Genomic DNA, 14980 nt, shown 5'->3' on the forward strand with positions numbered 1-14980 from the left:
GAGCACAGGAAACATATGCAGAGTTAAAAACACAAACAAAAAGGCTAGGTCTGGAAATTAACACAGAAAAAACAAAAATAATGACTCAGACGAGAAGAAATATAGTCCCAGAAAACATTATACATGAAGATGACATTGAAAAGGTTGAAAAGTTTACATACCTGGGAGTAGAAATATATGCCGACGGATCAGAAGATGGAGAAATACGGAAGAGAACAAAGCAGGCAAACAGAGCTTATTTTGCCCTCTTCCATATATTTCGGTCTAAAAGTGTCCACCGAAATACAAAGATGAGAATCTATAAAACCTTAATTCGACCAATAACATGCTATGGCAGTGAAGCCTGGATCCTGAAAGAAACATTAAAAAACAAACTCAACACATTCGAAAGGAAAGTACTTAAGTAGGTGAATACTAGGACCTGTGAGGGAAAACGGAATCTTCAGAAGTCGATTCAACAACGAGCTTTATCAACTTACGCCCCTGTCAGACTTCATTAGAACACAAAGATTGCAATGGGCCGGACATGTGATAAGAATGAGAGAGGATAGGCTACCAAAACGAGCACTGAATGCTAGAATGCAAGGAAAGAGACCGGTTGGGAAGCCACGAAAGCGCTGAGAAGACACGTCGCTGTTTACTGCTGAGTAAACAGCGATGTACAAGCCCTTTTAGGAGTGCGTGTATGGAGAAGAGCAGCCACAGACAGGCAAGGGTGGAGGCAAAAAATAAAGGAGGCCAAGGCTCAATTTGGGCTGAAGTGCCGTAGAAGAAGAAGAAGTATTAGAGAGACTGCTATTGAAATACTGGGGAAAACGTCAGGAAAAAAGTTTGAGGATAAAGAGACTTGGTGGTGGTCAAACGAAGTTCAAGGAAAAATAAAAGAGAAGGGAAAATTATATAAAAAGTGGCAAGAAACCAGATCCAACACAGATCTTCAAAACTATATGGTCGCGAAAAAGGAAGCGAAAGTAGCAGTAGCAAAAGCTAAAGCAGAAGCGTATTCAAACCTATACGATCAACTTGATACCAGGGAAGGCGAAACGAAGATATAAAAAATAGCCAAACAGAGAGCAAAGAAAGCAAAAGATTTTAATCAGATTAGATGTATCCGAGATGAAAATAATAAAATACTAGTTCACGAAAAGGATGTCAAAAAAAGATGGAGAAAGTACTTTGACAGCTTATTAAATGAAGAATTTGACAGACAGCCTGTGGAGCCAACAGAGACAGTAGCAGCAATGGTCACCAAAATAACAAATGAGGAAGTGTCTCAAATGCTTTAAAAAATAAAGAAAGGAAAAGTGGTAGGACCAGATGATATTCCTCGGGAAGTACGGAAAGCATTGGGAGAGACAGGAACAAGGTGGCTAGCAGGTTTATTTAATAGAATTATGGAAGTTGGACAAATGCCAGACGAATGGAGAAGCAGTATACTAGTACCTGTATACAAAAGCAAGGGAGATATACAGCAGTGTACAAACTACAGGGCTATAAAACTGCTTAGCCGCACCATGAAAATATGGGAGAGAGTAATTGATAAACGGATACGTGAAGAGACTGACATATCCGAGAATCAATTTGACTTTATGCAGGGCAGATCAACAACAGACTCAATTTTCATTATAAGGCAGTTGATGGAAAAATACAGGAGTAAAGAAACAAACGCTCATATGGTATTCATTGATCTTGAGAAAGCATATGATAAAGTTCCTCGAGAGATTCTGTGGTGGGCACTCAATAAGAAAGGAGTCCCTGGTGCATATGTAAAGATTGTGAGGGATATGTATGAGGGAGTAACGACTAGTGTTAGGACAGTGAAAAAATATGTATTAGGTGTGGGAGAGACTGATAAATTTCATGTGAAAGTAGGACTGCACCAAGGCTCGGTGCTTAGTCTATATTTATTCTCATTAGTTTTGGACCAGATAACAGCAAAACTACAGGGTAACATTCCATGGTGGTTAATGTATGCTGATGATGTCATGTTAGTAGGAAATAGTGAGAGACTTAGAACAAAAACTGGAACAGTGGACACGAGCTCTGGAGGAGAAAGGTTTAAAGCTTAGTAGAACAAACACAGAGTATTTGGAATGTTCATTTAAAGATGGAGTTACTACAAATAAAATGGTATCTTTGGATGGTGAACTGATTGTAAAAAGCAATAGTTTTAAGTACCTGGGATCGGAATTACAGAGTAATGGAGAAATAGATGGAGATGCATGCAGTAGAATTAGGGTTGGATGGATGAATTGGAAGGAAGCGAGTGGTGTCTTGTGTGACAGAAAAGTTCTAATGAAGCTGAAAGGAAAATTCTATAAAACAGCCATAAGACTGGCTATGATGTATGGAACTGAATGTTGGGCAGTGAAAAAGAAAGAGGAACAACTAATGCATGTGGAGGAGATGAGAATGCTTAGATGAATGAGTGGAGTGACAAGAAAGGATAAAATTAAAAATGAGTATATTGGGGGAAGTTTAGGTGTGGCACCAATTGATGCCAAAATGAGAGAGCATAGGTTGAGATGGTTTGGTCATGTTCAACGTCGAGACGTTAATCATCCAATACGAAGAGTAGCTGAAGTGCAGATTCCTGGAAGGAATAGGAGAGGAAGACCAAAGAAGACGTGGGGGGGGGGGAGATGATTAGGCAGGACATGTCGGTAAAGGGGATTAATATTGATATGACCCAGGATAGAATCGTGTGGAGAAATGCAATTAGGGAAGCCGACCCCTCGTAGGGATAAGGCAAAGAGAATGATGATGGTCATGGACATGTGTTATTTTGCTGTAGTGCGATGTAATTACGTGTGTATACTCATATTCTGCCAAAAACCGGGTGTAGGGAAAATGATGATATAGGTTACAGACTGGCGCTGTGGCACTCAATTCTATACCATACTGTCACAAGCCTTGCTACTAAATTTTATCCAGTTTAGTATTCAATCATAAAAAATAATGGTCATAGTATACTACCTAGGCTAGGATGAAAGTATACTTACCATCTTTATCAATTTTCCTTTTATTATTTTCGGTGTAGGAATCTAAAACAATATAATTATTTAAGAAATATATCAATATTTTAAATTTGCACTTACCGTTTATGTAACTCATCGGAGAAGTTAAAAACTAAATTAACTCGTTAATTCTACACTAGTTTGTTGTATATTTTGCAATAATAAATTATTACAAATTACATACATACATACAATACAAATGACAAGACAAATGTCAAAATTTTATGGGCTATGGATGGCTATGGGCTTTGAAGGCTGAAGGAAATGTCAATTGTCAATGTCAATTTTAATTTTTAAATCAATTCTACTTCGTTATAGGCAACTTTTCTTACATTAGTGCGCTGTGTTGCCACAATTTATTGATGGGTGTCAAAATAAGGGAAGCAAAAAAAAATTAGTTGAGTGAGAAGAGAAATATGTGAAATAAAAAATCTACAAGAATTACACATTACACTTAGGTCCGGTACTTTATGTCTCGATTAACAGCCGGTTAGTTAACCGGGGTTTAATCGAGACCTCTTTAGTCTTTAGGGTCTGTTGAGTTGTAATAAATACACTTATAATTATTATTATTCTTATTTATAATTATAATAATACTTCTAATTGCATTTATTACAACGCAAAAGACCCTAAAGAGGTCCCGATTAAAGTCCGGTTAACTAACCGGCTGTTAATCGAGACATAAAGTACCGGACCTTAAGAAGATTAGAGAAATCACCGGAGGCTACAGGGCCCGGATTACGTACACTCGATACGCATCGTATCCGCCATGTTTTCCCATAGCGCCTTACGGGAAAACATGGCGGATACGATTCGTATCGAGTGTTCGTAATCCCTATGCTGATATAGGGCTTTTCATCGACTGTCATTTGTTTCGAGCTTCTGTCATGTGTCACAGAATATTAATATATCTACGCCATACGTCTTTGGTTTGTATCATTCCAGATACCAATAACGTATGACGTAGATATATTAATATTATGTGACACATGACAAAAGCTCGAAACAAATGACTGTGAATGAAAAGCCCTATAGGCAAGAAAATAACTTGAACTTACTTTAACTGTTAACTTTAACAGAGATAAGATCATGGATATAATATACAGAGCGAGTTTTATGTATGAAAAGCCTCAATTATCTCGGAAACGGCTTGCACGATTTTTATAGATTTTGGTAAGTCATGGTCTTCTAATGCTGCCGATATTAAAGTGGTATTAACATCGTTGTCAGATGTTCCATTTTTATGGAAATATAATGAATTTTCATATTTCAAATGGAACACCCTGTATATTTTTGCATTTTGAAATCCTTAAGAGCGTAGGTGCAAATATTTTACGCTATCTTTTTTCTTACTTTACTTGGCAAATTACGTGTAGTAAAATTCTCACTGGTATGGAGATGTAAGTAAACATTATTTGACAATGACATTGTCATCATTATTTAGAGATGGCTTTTGAATCTTCTTAAATAACCGTTACTTGTATAATCGCTTAAATTAGGTATTATTAATTCAGTTAATTAATATGATCATTTTTTCACTAACTACATAATATGTACCTATTCATGCAGTGATTACAATAATTTATATATACTATACTATACAATAAAAACTAATACTTAATCGAGAAAAAAGTAAAAGTGATTTTTTTAATAATACAGTGATGAGATAGAAAATATATTACATTGCGAAACAAAAAGAGATAAAACTAGTGGAGGTGGAAATTATCGTTATAAACGTATTAATTAACATTACATTACATAGTTTCCCACCTTTAGATGTCTGTGACAGAAGTATTTTATAAAATTCTACTTTCACAGTGACAGTTCTCATTCTCATACTACTCTGATACGTCTAAAGGTGGGAAACTATATAAAGTCATGGTATTTTAGACGTTTAGAACGATAATTTCCTCCTCCACTAGTTTCATCTCTTTTTGTTTCGCAATGTATTATGTTTTCCATCTTTTGAACTATTTTGCCGGTTATTAGCGTGCTCATCACTGTATATTGTTATTATGGAACGCTTATTGTACATTTTTAACAACAAAATACTTAGATCACTGATCACAGAATATATTCTGGTGTATTCTCTGCTTGGATCTTCCAAAAATAATAAACAATAAATATCTTTTTATTAATTTCACGTCTTAAATCAATTATTTATTCAGAAGACAAATCCTTCGTGATGACTTCTTCCAAGTCTTCATCGGAGAAACGAAGAATGTTTTTCAAAAATAGTCTTCTCTTCTGAAAACACTTTTTTTTCAAACCTTGGCTTTCTTTGCCATCTTCGTTCTCTAGTTTTCTTCCGATCAGTTGTTACTGTAAATGCTAGTGGCATCTAGAATAAAGTAATGTAGCACGTTAATAATTTATAAATATATCACCAGTCATTTAAACTTAATTTGCCAGATTTGGCATCACTATTGTTTGTTTTTTTACCAAGAGGAGTGATTCAAATTTACCGCGCTGTATTGCTTGTTTGTAATTGGTCCAACCGCAGGCAAGTTTACTCCACGGTTCTTAGACATTACTACGGTGGCCTAAATCGACTAACCAATGAACATTAAGGGTGAGATTACGTCACGAGAGTTTACTGTCATTTGAATCGTAATATGATTTTTTTCGAATCCTGAGAAAACCAAGTATTTTAGAAAAATTTAAACGCAGGATGCAAGAAATCATTATTACCGAGGGCGGAAAGCCCCTTAGAATAAACAAGCAGATTCTATTGAATGAAATATTTGAAATTAAATATCACACTTCTCTTTTATTTTCAGCCCTGTAACTTATTAAAATAAACATTATAGAAGTTTTCAGGGACTTTCAGCCCTCGGTAATAATGTAGTCTTTCATTCTGAGTTTAAATTTTTCAAAAATATTTATTAGTTTTCTCAGGATTCGAAAAAAATGAATACAATTAAAACACATTGAGAATTTTGACATGCGTCAAAGTTTTGCATTAACTCAATGTAAAATTCTGAACTGTTGAATTCCAGCTTCCCTAATAATTATTTTACATCAAAAGACATTAGAAACTATTTGAAGAGGATTGAAATCTGTATTGGAAATAACTGTTGAAATTGGTCTAAATACGTAATTAAACATATTCCAAAATTTTGTAAAAATGTAATACATTTTAGTTTTCAGCCCAAACTTAGGCCACACACAATGCAATAATGTTCACATTTTTGAACTGTCAATATTTTTATTTTATCATCTACTGTTTAAAAACAATACAGTTGATAAGATACCCTCAGTTGCGGAGAAAGGATTAATAATAAAGATTTTTTTATTCAGTCAATGGTGTGAGCACTGTCAGTTAAATAGTAACATGTGGCCTTACTTTTACACGCATACCTATTGTGGCAAATGTATCATATTTTTCAAAATTTTGGAATGCATTTAAATCGTAGAAAAATTTTAACTTTTGATTTTAATACAGATTTTAATTCTCTACAAATATTGTCTCATGATTTTTGATGTAGAATAATTAGGGAAGCAGGAATTCAACAATTCAGAACTTTACGTTGAGTTTCCTATGGCCCTTTTTAAGATTCGCCACCCGGTATAAGACAAAATGTGTACTATTTTTCTTATTATTTCATAATAACACAAATAATACACATATATACACAATAACACACATTCAATGATCGAAAATAATTTAAAAATATGGGAATGTAAACTCTTGTGACGTAAAGTCAAAAATATAAGTCTCCCCACCACCGTCGGACAAGACAACCGTAATAAAGTCTAATAACCGTGAGTTTACTCCACTGCTTTAAAATTTTGACACTAATGACATTTATCAAATTTTGACATTAGTGACATTTCATAGGTTAATTAAGTTATATCGGCGATGTTTGCGTTTTTTGTGTTATTCCTTCAATTTTTAGATTGTTAGTCTGCTTTTATATAAAAAGCAGTTGTTTTTGGAACTTTTTAGCGACGTATTAATTTAATATAATATTTATGGATTACCGTTGAGGGTCGACTAGATCAACCAAAAAAGAAGATGTATTTGGTTATTATTCTAGTGACTTTCGTGGATGTGAATCTGTCTTTTTAGTTTACTCCTCCTGGTTAAAAAATAAACATTAGTCAGGTTCTAATTATTATTTTTCTAATGATGAAAGGGTTGCCAATGCGAGTCCATTCTACTATTGGATATAGAAATTGAGTCAATACTTCCTTAATCTTAAAGTTTGTATTTTTAATAGTTGTTACACAATCATGGGACAACCGGTTTCGAGGCTTACAATTTTTGCTTCATCATCAGGCCCAGTACTTAAAGTCTACACAATTACAAACTTCAAGCTAAAAATCACAAAAAGACAAAAATGTACATACATTATATAAAAACAACTATTAGTCTAAGAGCTGGGAGCGGATTTTGTGCGTGATAAGTAATATGGAAAAACTATACGGGGATATGTTGAATTAGTTGTGTACATGACTTTCACCAACGGCCGGAAACCAGAGTTGGGGCCGAGGGTAGTTATAAGGGGTCAAAGTCGCGGATTTTATTTTTTATTTTTATGACACTCATGATCGAGAGTAGAAGAACAAGGCGGATTCCCGCGCACCGTGGAAAAAAAGTGAGCCAGAATCGGCATACCGATTCTCGCGCACCGTGGGAAAATTCTGGTCCAGAATCGGCATACCGATTCTCGGCCATAGTGATACCTATCCATCAGGGTCCTTGGCTCGTTGAATGTAGAAGAAGTAAAAGACCAACAATGACCAGAGGATCGTATGAAGATTGTTGATTTTGAAAAGGCAACATGTAAAGTACATGACAATGGCCATTCTGAAAGTATATAAAAATGCTATATAATCATCATCATGACAATGGCCCATTCTGAACATGTATAAAAATGCTATATAATAATCATCATGACAATGGCCCATACTGAACATGTATAAAAATGTGAAATGCTATACGATTATCATATATAGGGCTGAAAATATAATATTTGTACAAAATTACGAAAAATCAAATATTTTGAATTATTTACAAAAATATTTTTTAAATAACAAGTTGTTGTTTATCAACATTCCGGATGTGGATGGTTGATAAGGAAAGAGTGCAGACGATATTTTTGCAACAACACGAAACCGCTAAAGATATGACAAACCACAATGCTAGAAGGCCGGATGTAGTCAGATGATAACATGTAACCACAGATATTAGTATTATAAACTGTTATCAGTTTCCGGTAACCACAATAACATATTTTTACAGGAAATGTGTTATCGTGGTTAACGGAAAAATATGTTATTGTACGGAAAATAAGTTGAGACAAAAACAAATCCTTGACATGTAATCACGATCTGCCTGCGTGGAGGGGTTCGCCTATAAATATAGAACCAAACAAGCATACAGCATAGTCGACATCTGAAAGTCTTACAGTAAGTCATAAGTTCGCAGTGCAGTGAAAATAGTGAAGCAAGGTAAGCTATTTGTGCTGTTTATTTTTTTAAATATGTATTTGTGAATGTATTGTGTACCTGTTTTCATTTGTTAAATATTTTTATGTATTTATTATATCCTTTTTCATGGTTCAAAACATTTTCCCAACCGCTATTTTTATAAGCATTGTTTTCCTCTTTTCGTATTTTGATTTCACGTAGTACAGTCGAACCCGCTTATTAGAATCCCTGTTATAGGAATATCCCGGTTTATGGAATATAAATTCAAGTTCCCGAAACGTTTCCATTTACTCCTTAATAAATTTATCCGTTTATTGGAATAGGATCTAACTAGATAATACCGCTTATTAGCATATTTTGCAGGTCAAAGAATATTTTTTTTACAATTTACTAAAAATTTAAATTATTTTTGGTATTATGGTTTGTCGTCAACGGCCTGTAGTGCTGGATTAGATATTATTAGGGTAATAAATATTTATTACTTTGTTACGAGTACCAACTCGATCTTTAGCCGACAAATGCATGGGTCATAAAGTAATTTTTATTTATCTACACAAAGGCACTGTTGCCTGTTATAAAATTGTTAGAAGCAGTTTACTTAGAATTCACTCAGAGAGTACCTAGTACTTGTTTGCAAGATGTGAATTATGAACAGAAAAGAACAAGAATGTAACAACCCATTTCTTGACGCCAATAAAACTTCTATTCAATGGATTAAGGATGACCACACGGATTAACAACGAAAAAGCTATAATTACCAATAATTTCTCAAGAAAAAAATAAGTAATTTTGTTATATATGCATTTTAATAAGAAAATAGTTACATATCTACATATTGCATACATTTCATATTAATTACCTAATGTATTCATTCACATACATGTAATGTAATTTGGTATTTAACACATACATAGATAAGTAGTAGTTACACTACTGTATTATTGACGTAAAAAGACCTAAAACCATTTACATACACTGATTATGTAGGTACATATATGATATACATATTGGCATAGTATGTAATAAAACTACATATTGGCATAGTATGTAAAACTACACATTGGCATAGTATGTAAATAATATTATTACGTATATTCGGTAACACTTATTTCGACTAACCACCAATGATCGGTTATTAGAATATCCCGGTTATAAGAATATTTTTGCCTTGCACAAAGGCTATTCCAATAAGCGGGTTCGACTGTATAGTGTTCCTCTCTTTTCATATTCTGGTTTCATTCAGTATTTTATTTAAAAAATGTTTACTTTTTCGACTTCATGTAGCGTCTAACATAATTCACAGCTTTTCTCTCTCCTCCTAATCGTTTAATGCATCTCCACATTTTCGTTTAAAAAAATAGAGAAAAATAGAAAGTTTTCGTATTTTTGCAGATGGATCTAACCAAAATAAACAAATTCTCGCTTACTGCAGAGAGAAAGCCTGTCCAAAATTTGAGGGACCTACCTGTCGACACTCCATTTATAATTTACTCAGCGAAAATAGTAAAAAGCAAGTTTGGGGAGGTTGTATTGCTTGAACTAGAAGAAAGCGTGGTTTTCCTACCGGATAGAGTGACAGAAGACTATAAGCCATTTGTACAAGAATTTTCTAACCAAAAATATTCCCTAGTCTACAAAGGCGCCATCAATAGTGGAAAGCAACATCCTGCATCATCTTTTGAAGTTATTGAAAAGTAGAAGCAGTACACCATCCGGAAAACAGTCTAGCTTTAGAGGTATGTACTTTTCCTTCTCTTGTGCTAAATATTTTTGCTAATTATTTTCCAATTCCGTTTTGTAATGTATTTCATGCTATCTTGCAAAATAGTTTATTTTCCCATTCTCTTTTTGTCAATTCTGCATCTCAGACGGATCTTGTCAATTTATTTATTTTTCCATTCTATTTTTGACAATTATTATTTTTCATTTCAATTTTGCCATGTATTTTGTTCTCTTGTGCTAATTATTTTTGCGAAATATGTGTGCTATTAATTTTATTCTTACAATTCTGTTATGTTCTATAGATTATTCTTCAATTATCTTCTTCTATTTAATTTTTGTCAAGTATTTTATTCTGTGTTGGCAATTATTTCATGTTGAATGCATTAGACTAAAACAAATGTTATTGTAGGTACATCCGCTGTAAACTAACCCTCAGCAAAAACTTCAAGCTAGCAACAATCATCTGGAACAACATCATAGCATCTCTCTGAACCAACTTTAAGCTAGCAACAATCATCTGGAACAACATCATAGCATCTCTCTGAATCAACCTCAAGTTAGTAACAAAAATTGGTGAGTTTTCATTATTAAACTTTATTCAATAATTATGAGTGACATAGGTGATCTTAGTAGCGACATTGTACAAAATTTAATTAAAGCGCGAGACATTCTGTTTCAAAATTATACACCGCGAGAAGCAAATATTTGGCTAAAACATATTAAGAGGCATTTAACATTGTTTAATAAAGCTATTCGGTATGGAGACTTGGACGTACAGTGGAACCCCGATAAGTCGGCCCCCGATAACCCGGAAGTCCGGCTAACCCGGACCGATTTTCATCAGACAAAAATTTAACAAATAAACAATTTAACAATTTTATCAAATAAAAATGTATGTAGGCCAAATAATATTTGAGAGATAATCTGTATTTGTGTAATTTGAACACATAAGTACAATAGTAAAAATGATTCATGCACACGGCGGCAGCCAGAGTGACCGTCTCAGCTTATCGGAAAGAACAGACACCTGTCTGTATTCCTTTTTCTTTATTTATGTCAAACTGTCTTAGCATTGTTTAAAAAAGACGTGACTATTTAAAAATTCTTTTTTAAAACAATGGTCTTGTCTTTTCTTAAATAACAACATTCTTCCTTGTGACCGTATTGTGTGTAGTACAGCCTATTAATCACTTCCGTTCTGTAATGTAATCGTGCTTCAGATTGTGTTTGCTTTGTCTACGTAATGGTAACAAAACGTAAAAATGTTGTAGTGACAATGGAAAAGAAACTAGAAACATTAGGTAGGATTGATAAAGGCGAATCTTTAAAATAAATTTATTGCAGCATCATAATATGATATCATAGGTCTGGATCCCGCGTATGAAAAAAAAGTTGATTAATAGCAAGCTAAAAATTTATTAATAGCTTAAGGGTGTCTAGTAGGATAAACTTTGATATATGAGAACACTGGAACAGGAGCAGTTTTAATTGTGGAACAGGTCAAAAATTTGGAACGGTCAGAACACGAAAATGGCACATTTGTTTTGTCCGACAGAACAGACATAAACTCTCCGAACAGAGATTAAACTCTCATGCAAAAATCAGACTGCTATTTATCACCTGTCATAATTCCTGTCATTTGACATATTCTACATGTTCCACTCATTAAAACGCCAATTTGGTGATAAATAGCAGTCTGATTTTTGCATGAGAGTTTAATCTCTGTTCGGAGAGTTTAAGTCTGTTCTGTCGGAAAAAATACATGTGCCGTTTTCGTGGTCTGACCGTTCCAAATTTTTAACCTGTTCCACAGTTAAAACTTCCCCTGTTCCAGTGTTCCCATATATTCATGTTTGTCCGACTAGACACCCTTAAGCTAATAACAAATTTTCAGCTTGCTATTTATCAATTTTTTTTTGTACGCAGGATCCAGACCTACCATATTATGGTGTCGGTACATCTCTACAGTATGACTGAGTTTTTTACCAAGAAATGAACAAAACTCTACACTCTATACAACTATACGTAATTTAGATGTGTACTGTGCATATGTGTTTCATGTTTTTGTAATTATAATGGAGGTTATTTATTAATTTTTACTATATTCTCCGGCTAACCCGGATTTTCGATAACCCGGATCGGCCGCGGTCCCGATTAATCCGAGTTATCGAGGTTCCACTGTACCAAAATTACGGCAATTGCAAACAAACGTTGGACACTTAAAAACAATTAAAGTGGAAATTCAAAATTTTTCTCAACACGTGGGTGGGAGCCTTAATAAACATAACAAAGTTAAATGGGAGGAGGTAACTTCATCATTTGCAAGTCGGGTTAGAACGGGAATAATTATTAATTTGGCTCATAAGGACGTAATGCAATTTTTCGGTGATTGTTTTAAGCTTTTTAAAATTAGAATTAAAAATATTTAAAAAAAATTTAATGTAATAAAATGTAATACCGCATTTTATGGTCAGTTTATAAGAAAAGCAAATCAGGGGGAAAATAGCGAATTTAAATATTTTAACACAAAAAATGAAATCATAGACGCAGGAACAGACTTAACTTTGTGGTTCCACTCTAACGTAATTGATAAAATTATGGCGAAACTATCAGAGTTTGAGGATAAGGGATCAGGGTGGGCTTTTGAAAAAATAATATCGTTGGAGGTTAATATTAACAAATATGAAATCGGGAATGGGGCTTCATCCTTCATTAAGCTACCGGATCAAATCCGAAATAAAAACGCGTGTATCAATGTAAAAAACAATGATGAAGCTTGCTTTTTTTGGAGTATAGTTTCAGCGCTGTATCCTGCAAAAGCGAGTTCTGATCGGACTAGTTCGTATCCACATTACACAACTGTCTTAAATGTTGATGGTTTGGAAACGCCAATGACTATTGGAGGCATTTCGAAATTTGAAAAACCAAATGGCATCTCTGTAAACGTTTATGGGCTGGAAATGAATGTCACTAAAGAAAAAACATTTTACGTAACAATACCGTTAAGGTTGTGTAAAATTAAATTAGCTAGACATGTAAATTTGCTGATGGTACAAGATAAATATTTTCCAAAATTAAACGATTATGAGGCGCCTATTGAGGATGATGAATTTGTAGATATCAAATACCATTATTGCATGATAAAGAATCTGTCTCGGCTTTTATCTAGTCAAACAAGCAATCATAAACGTAAAATATTTGTATGCGATAGATGTCTAAATTATTTTAACAGTTTTGACAGACTAAATGATCATGCAAAATATTGTGAGAGAATCAACGACTGCAAAGTTTCATTTCCACCATATCAACATGTTGAATTTAAAAATCATGTGTATAAACAGACAACGCCTTTTGTTGTCTATGCAGACTTTGAAGCAATGCTACAAAAAATTAAAAATGGACCGCTTAAAAGTAAAACAATTAAAGATCAGGAGCATAAAGCCTTTAGCGCCGGGTATTATGTCAAATGTTCTTACGATGAATCCTTATCTTTTTATCGAAGCTACGCAGGTACGGACTGTCTAGACTGGTTTGCCAAGGAAATGTCTGATTTGGCAATGTTTGTACATGGAAAGATAAAGCATATTGAGCCCATGAATATTAAACCAAACACTAATGGAGCAACTGATTGTCATATTTGTGAGAAGCGCTTTACACCCACAGATACAATTGTGGTTGATCATGACCATTTTAACGGGCAAGTACGCGGATTTGCACACCAAGTGTGTAATCTTAATTTTAGAAAACAGTTTGTTGTTCCGATTTTTTTTCATAATCTTAGCGGTTACGACTCACATTTCATGATAAGACAATTGGCGAAAAAAGGAAGTATCAGCCTACTCCCAATAAACAAGGAAAGATATATTTCCTTTACTCTGAATGATACAGAATCCAAAGTTAAGTTGAGGTTTGTTGATTCATTGAGATTTTTGAATTCCTCACTGGATAAACTGGCAACCACATTAAATACAGAAGATTTAAGGTACTTGGCTCGAGAATTTCCAAATGCCGCTCCTGAACAAATAGAGCTATTGAGAAGAAAAGGCGTATTCCCATATGAATACATTGATTCTATGGATAGGTTAAAGGAAACTCAACTCCCATCTATTGATAAATTTTATAGTTCGCTAACAGATGAAAACATCTCTAAAGATATGTACCACCATGCGCAAAACGTTTGGCAATCATTTGATATTAAAAATATTTTGGAATATAGCTTGTTATACATGAAGACCGATATAATGTTGTTAACTTGCATCTTTGAAAATTTCCGACAAAAATGCCGAGGTACATACAGTCTTGATCCTGCCTGGTACTACACTATGCCAGGTTTTTCGTGGGATGCCATGCTTAAATATACAGGTTGCAAATTGGAGTTGCTGCAGGATATCGATAAAATCATGTTTATCGAAAAATCTATTCGAGGTGGAATTAGTCAAGTGAGTAATCGATACTCGGAGGCTAATAACAAATATATGCCATCTTACGACTCCTCAAAGCCCAGCAAGTATGTGGTGTATTTAGATGTCAATAATCTTTACGGCTGGGCAATGTCCCAGTGTTTACCATATGCAAAGTTTGAGTGGGTGGACACTAACATCGATGTTCTTAGTATTCCTGACGATGGTGATACAGGGTACATACTACAAGTTGACTTGGAGTACCCCGAACACTTGCATGATTTACACAAAGATTTTCCATTTTGTTGCGAACACCAAGTTCCACCGGGATCTAATTTTAAGAAGCTTATGACTACGCTCCATAATAAAACGGAGTACACTTTGCATTACCGTAACCTCAAATAA

The 14980-nt window shown here is 34.2% G+C and overlaps 2 protein-coding genes across 2 annotated transcripts in view; one reads left to right on the plus strand and one right to left on the minus strand.

Annotated features, from left to right (window-relative positions):
* Positions 1 to 3252, minus strand: part of LOC114339215 (zinc finger protein 346) — a 71922-nt gene extending 68670 nt beyond the window's left edge. Inside the window, exons 1-2 of the mRNA XM_028289836.2 lie at positions 3099 to 3252; positions 3003 to 3044 (exon numbers count right to left, since the gene is read on the minus strand). Of these exons, the coding sequence (XP_028145637.1) occupies positions 3003 to 3044; positions 3099 to 3114 (58 nt within the window). The 5' untranslated portion in view covers positions 3115 to 3252. The remainder of the gene's footprint in view (positions 1 to 3002; positions 3045 to 3098) is intronic.
* A 9520-nt stretch (positions 3253 to 12772) lies between these two features.
* LOC126888672 (uncharacterized) lies at positions 12773 to 14980 on the plus strand. The gene has a single exon (XM_050657034.1). The coding sequence runs from the start codon at positions 12773 to 12775 to the stop codon at positions 14978 to 14980; it is 2208 nt and encodes a 735-aa protein (XP_050512991.1).

The sequence above is a fragment of the Diabrotica virgifera genome, chromosome 7, assembly GCF_917563875.1.
Source record: "Diabrotica virgifera virgifera chromosome 7, PGI_DIABVI_V3a".
Lineage (NCBI taxonomy): Eukaryota > Metazoa > Arthropoda > Insecta > Coleoptera > Chrysomelidae > Diabrotica > Diabrotica virgifera.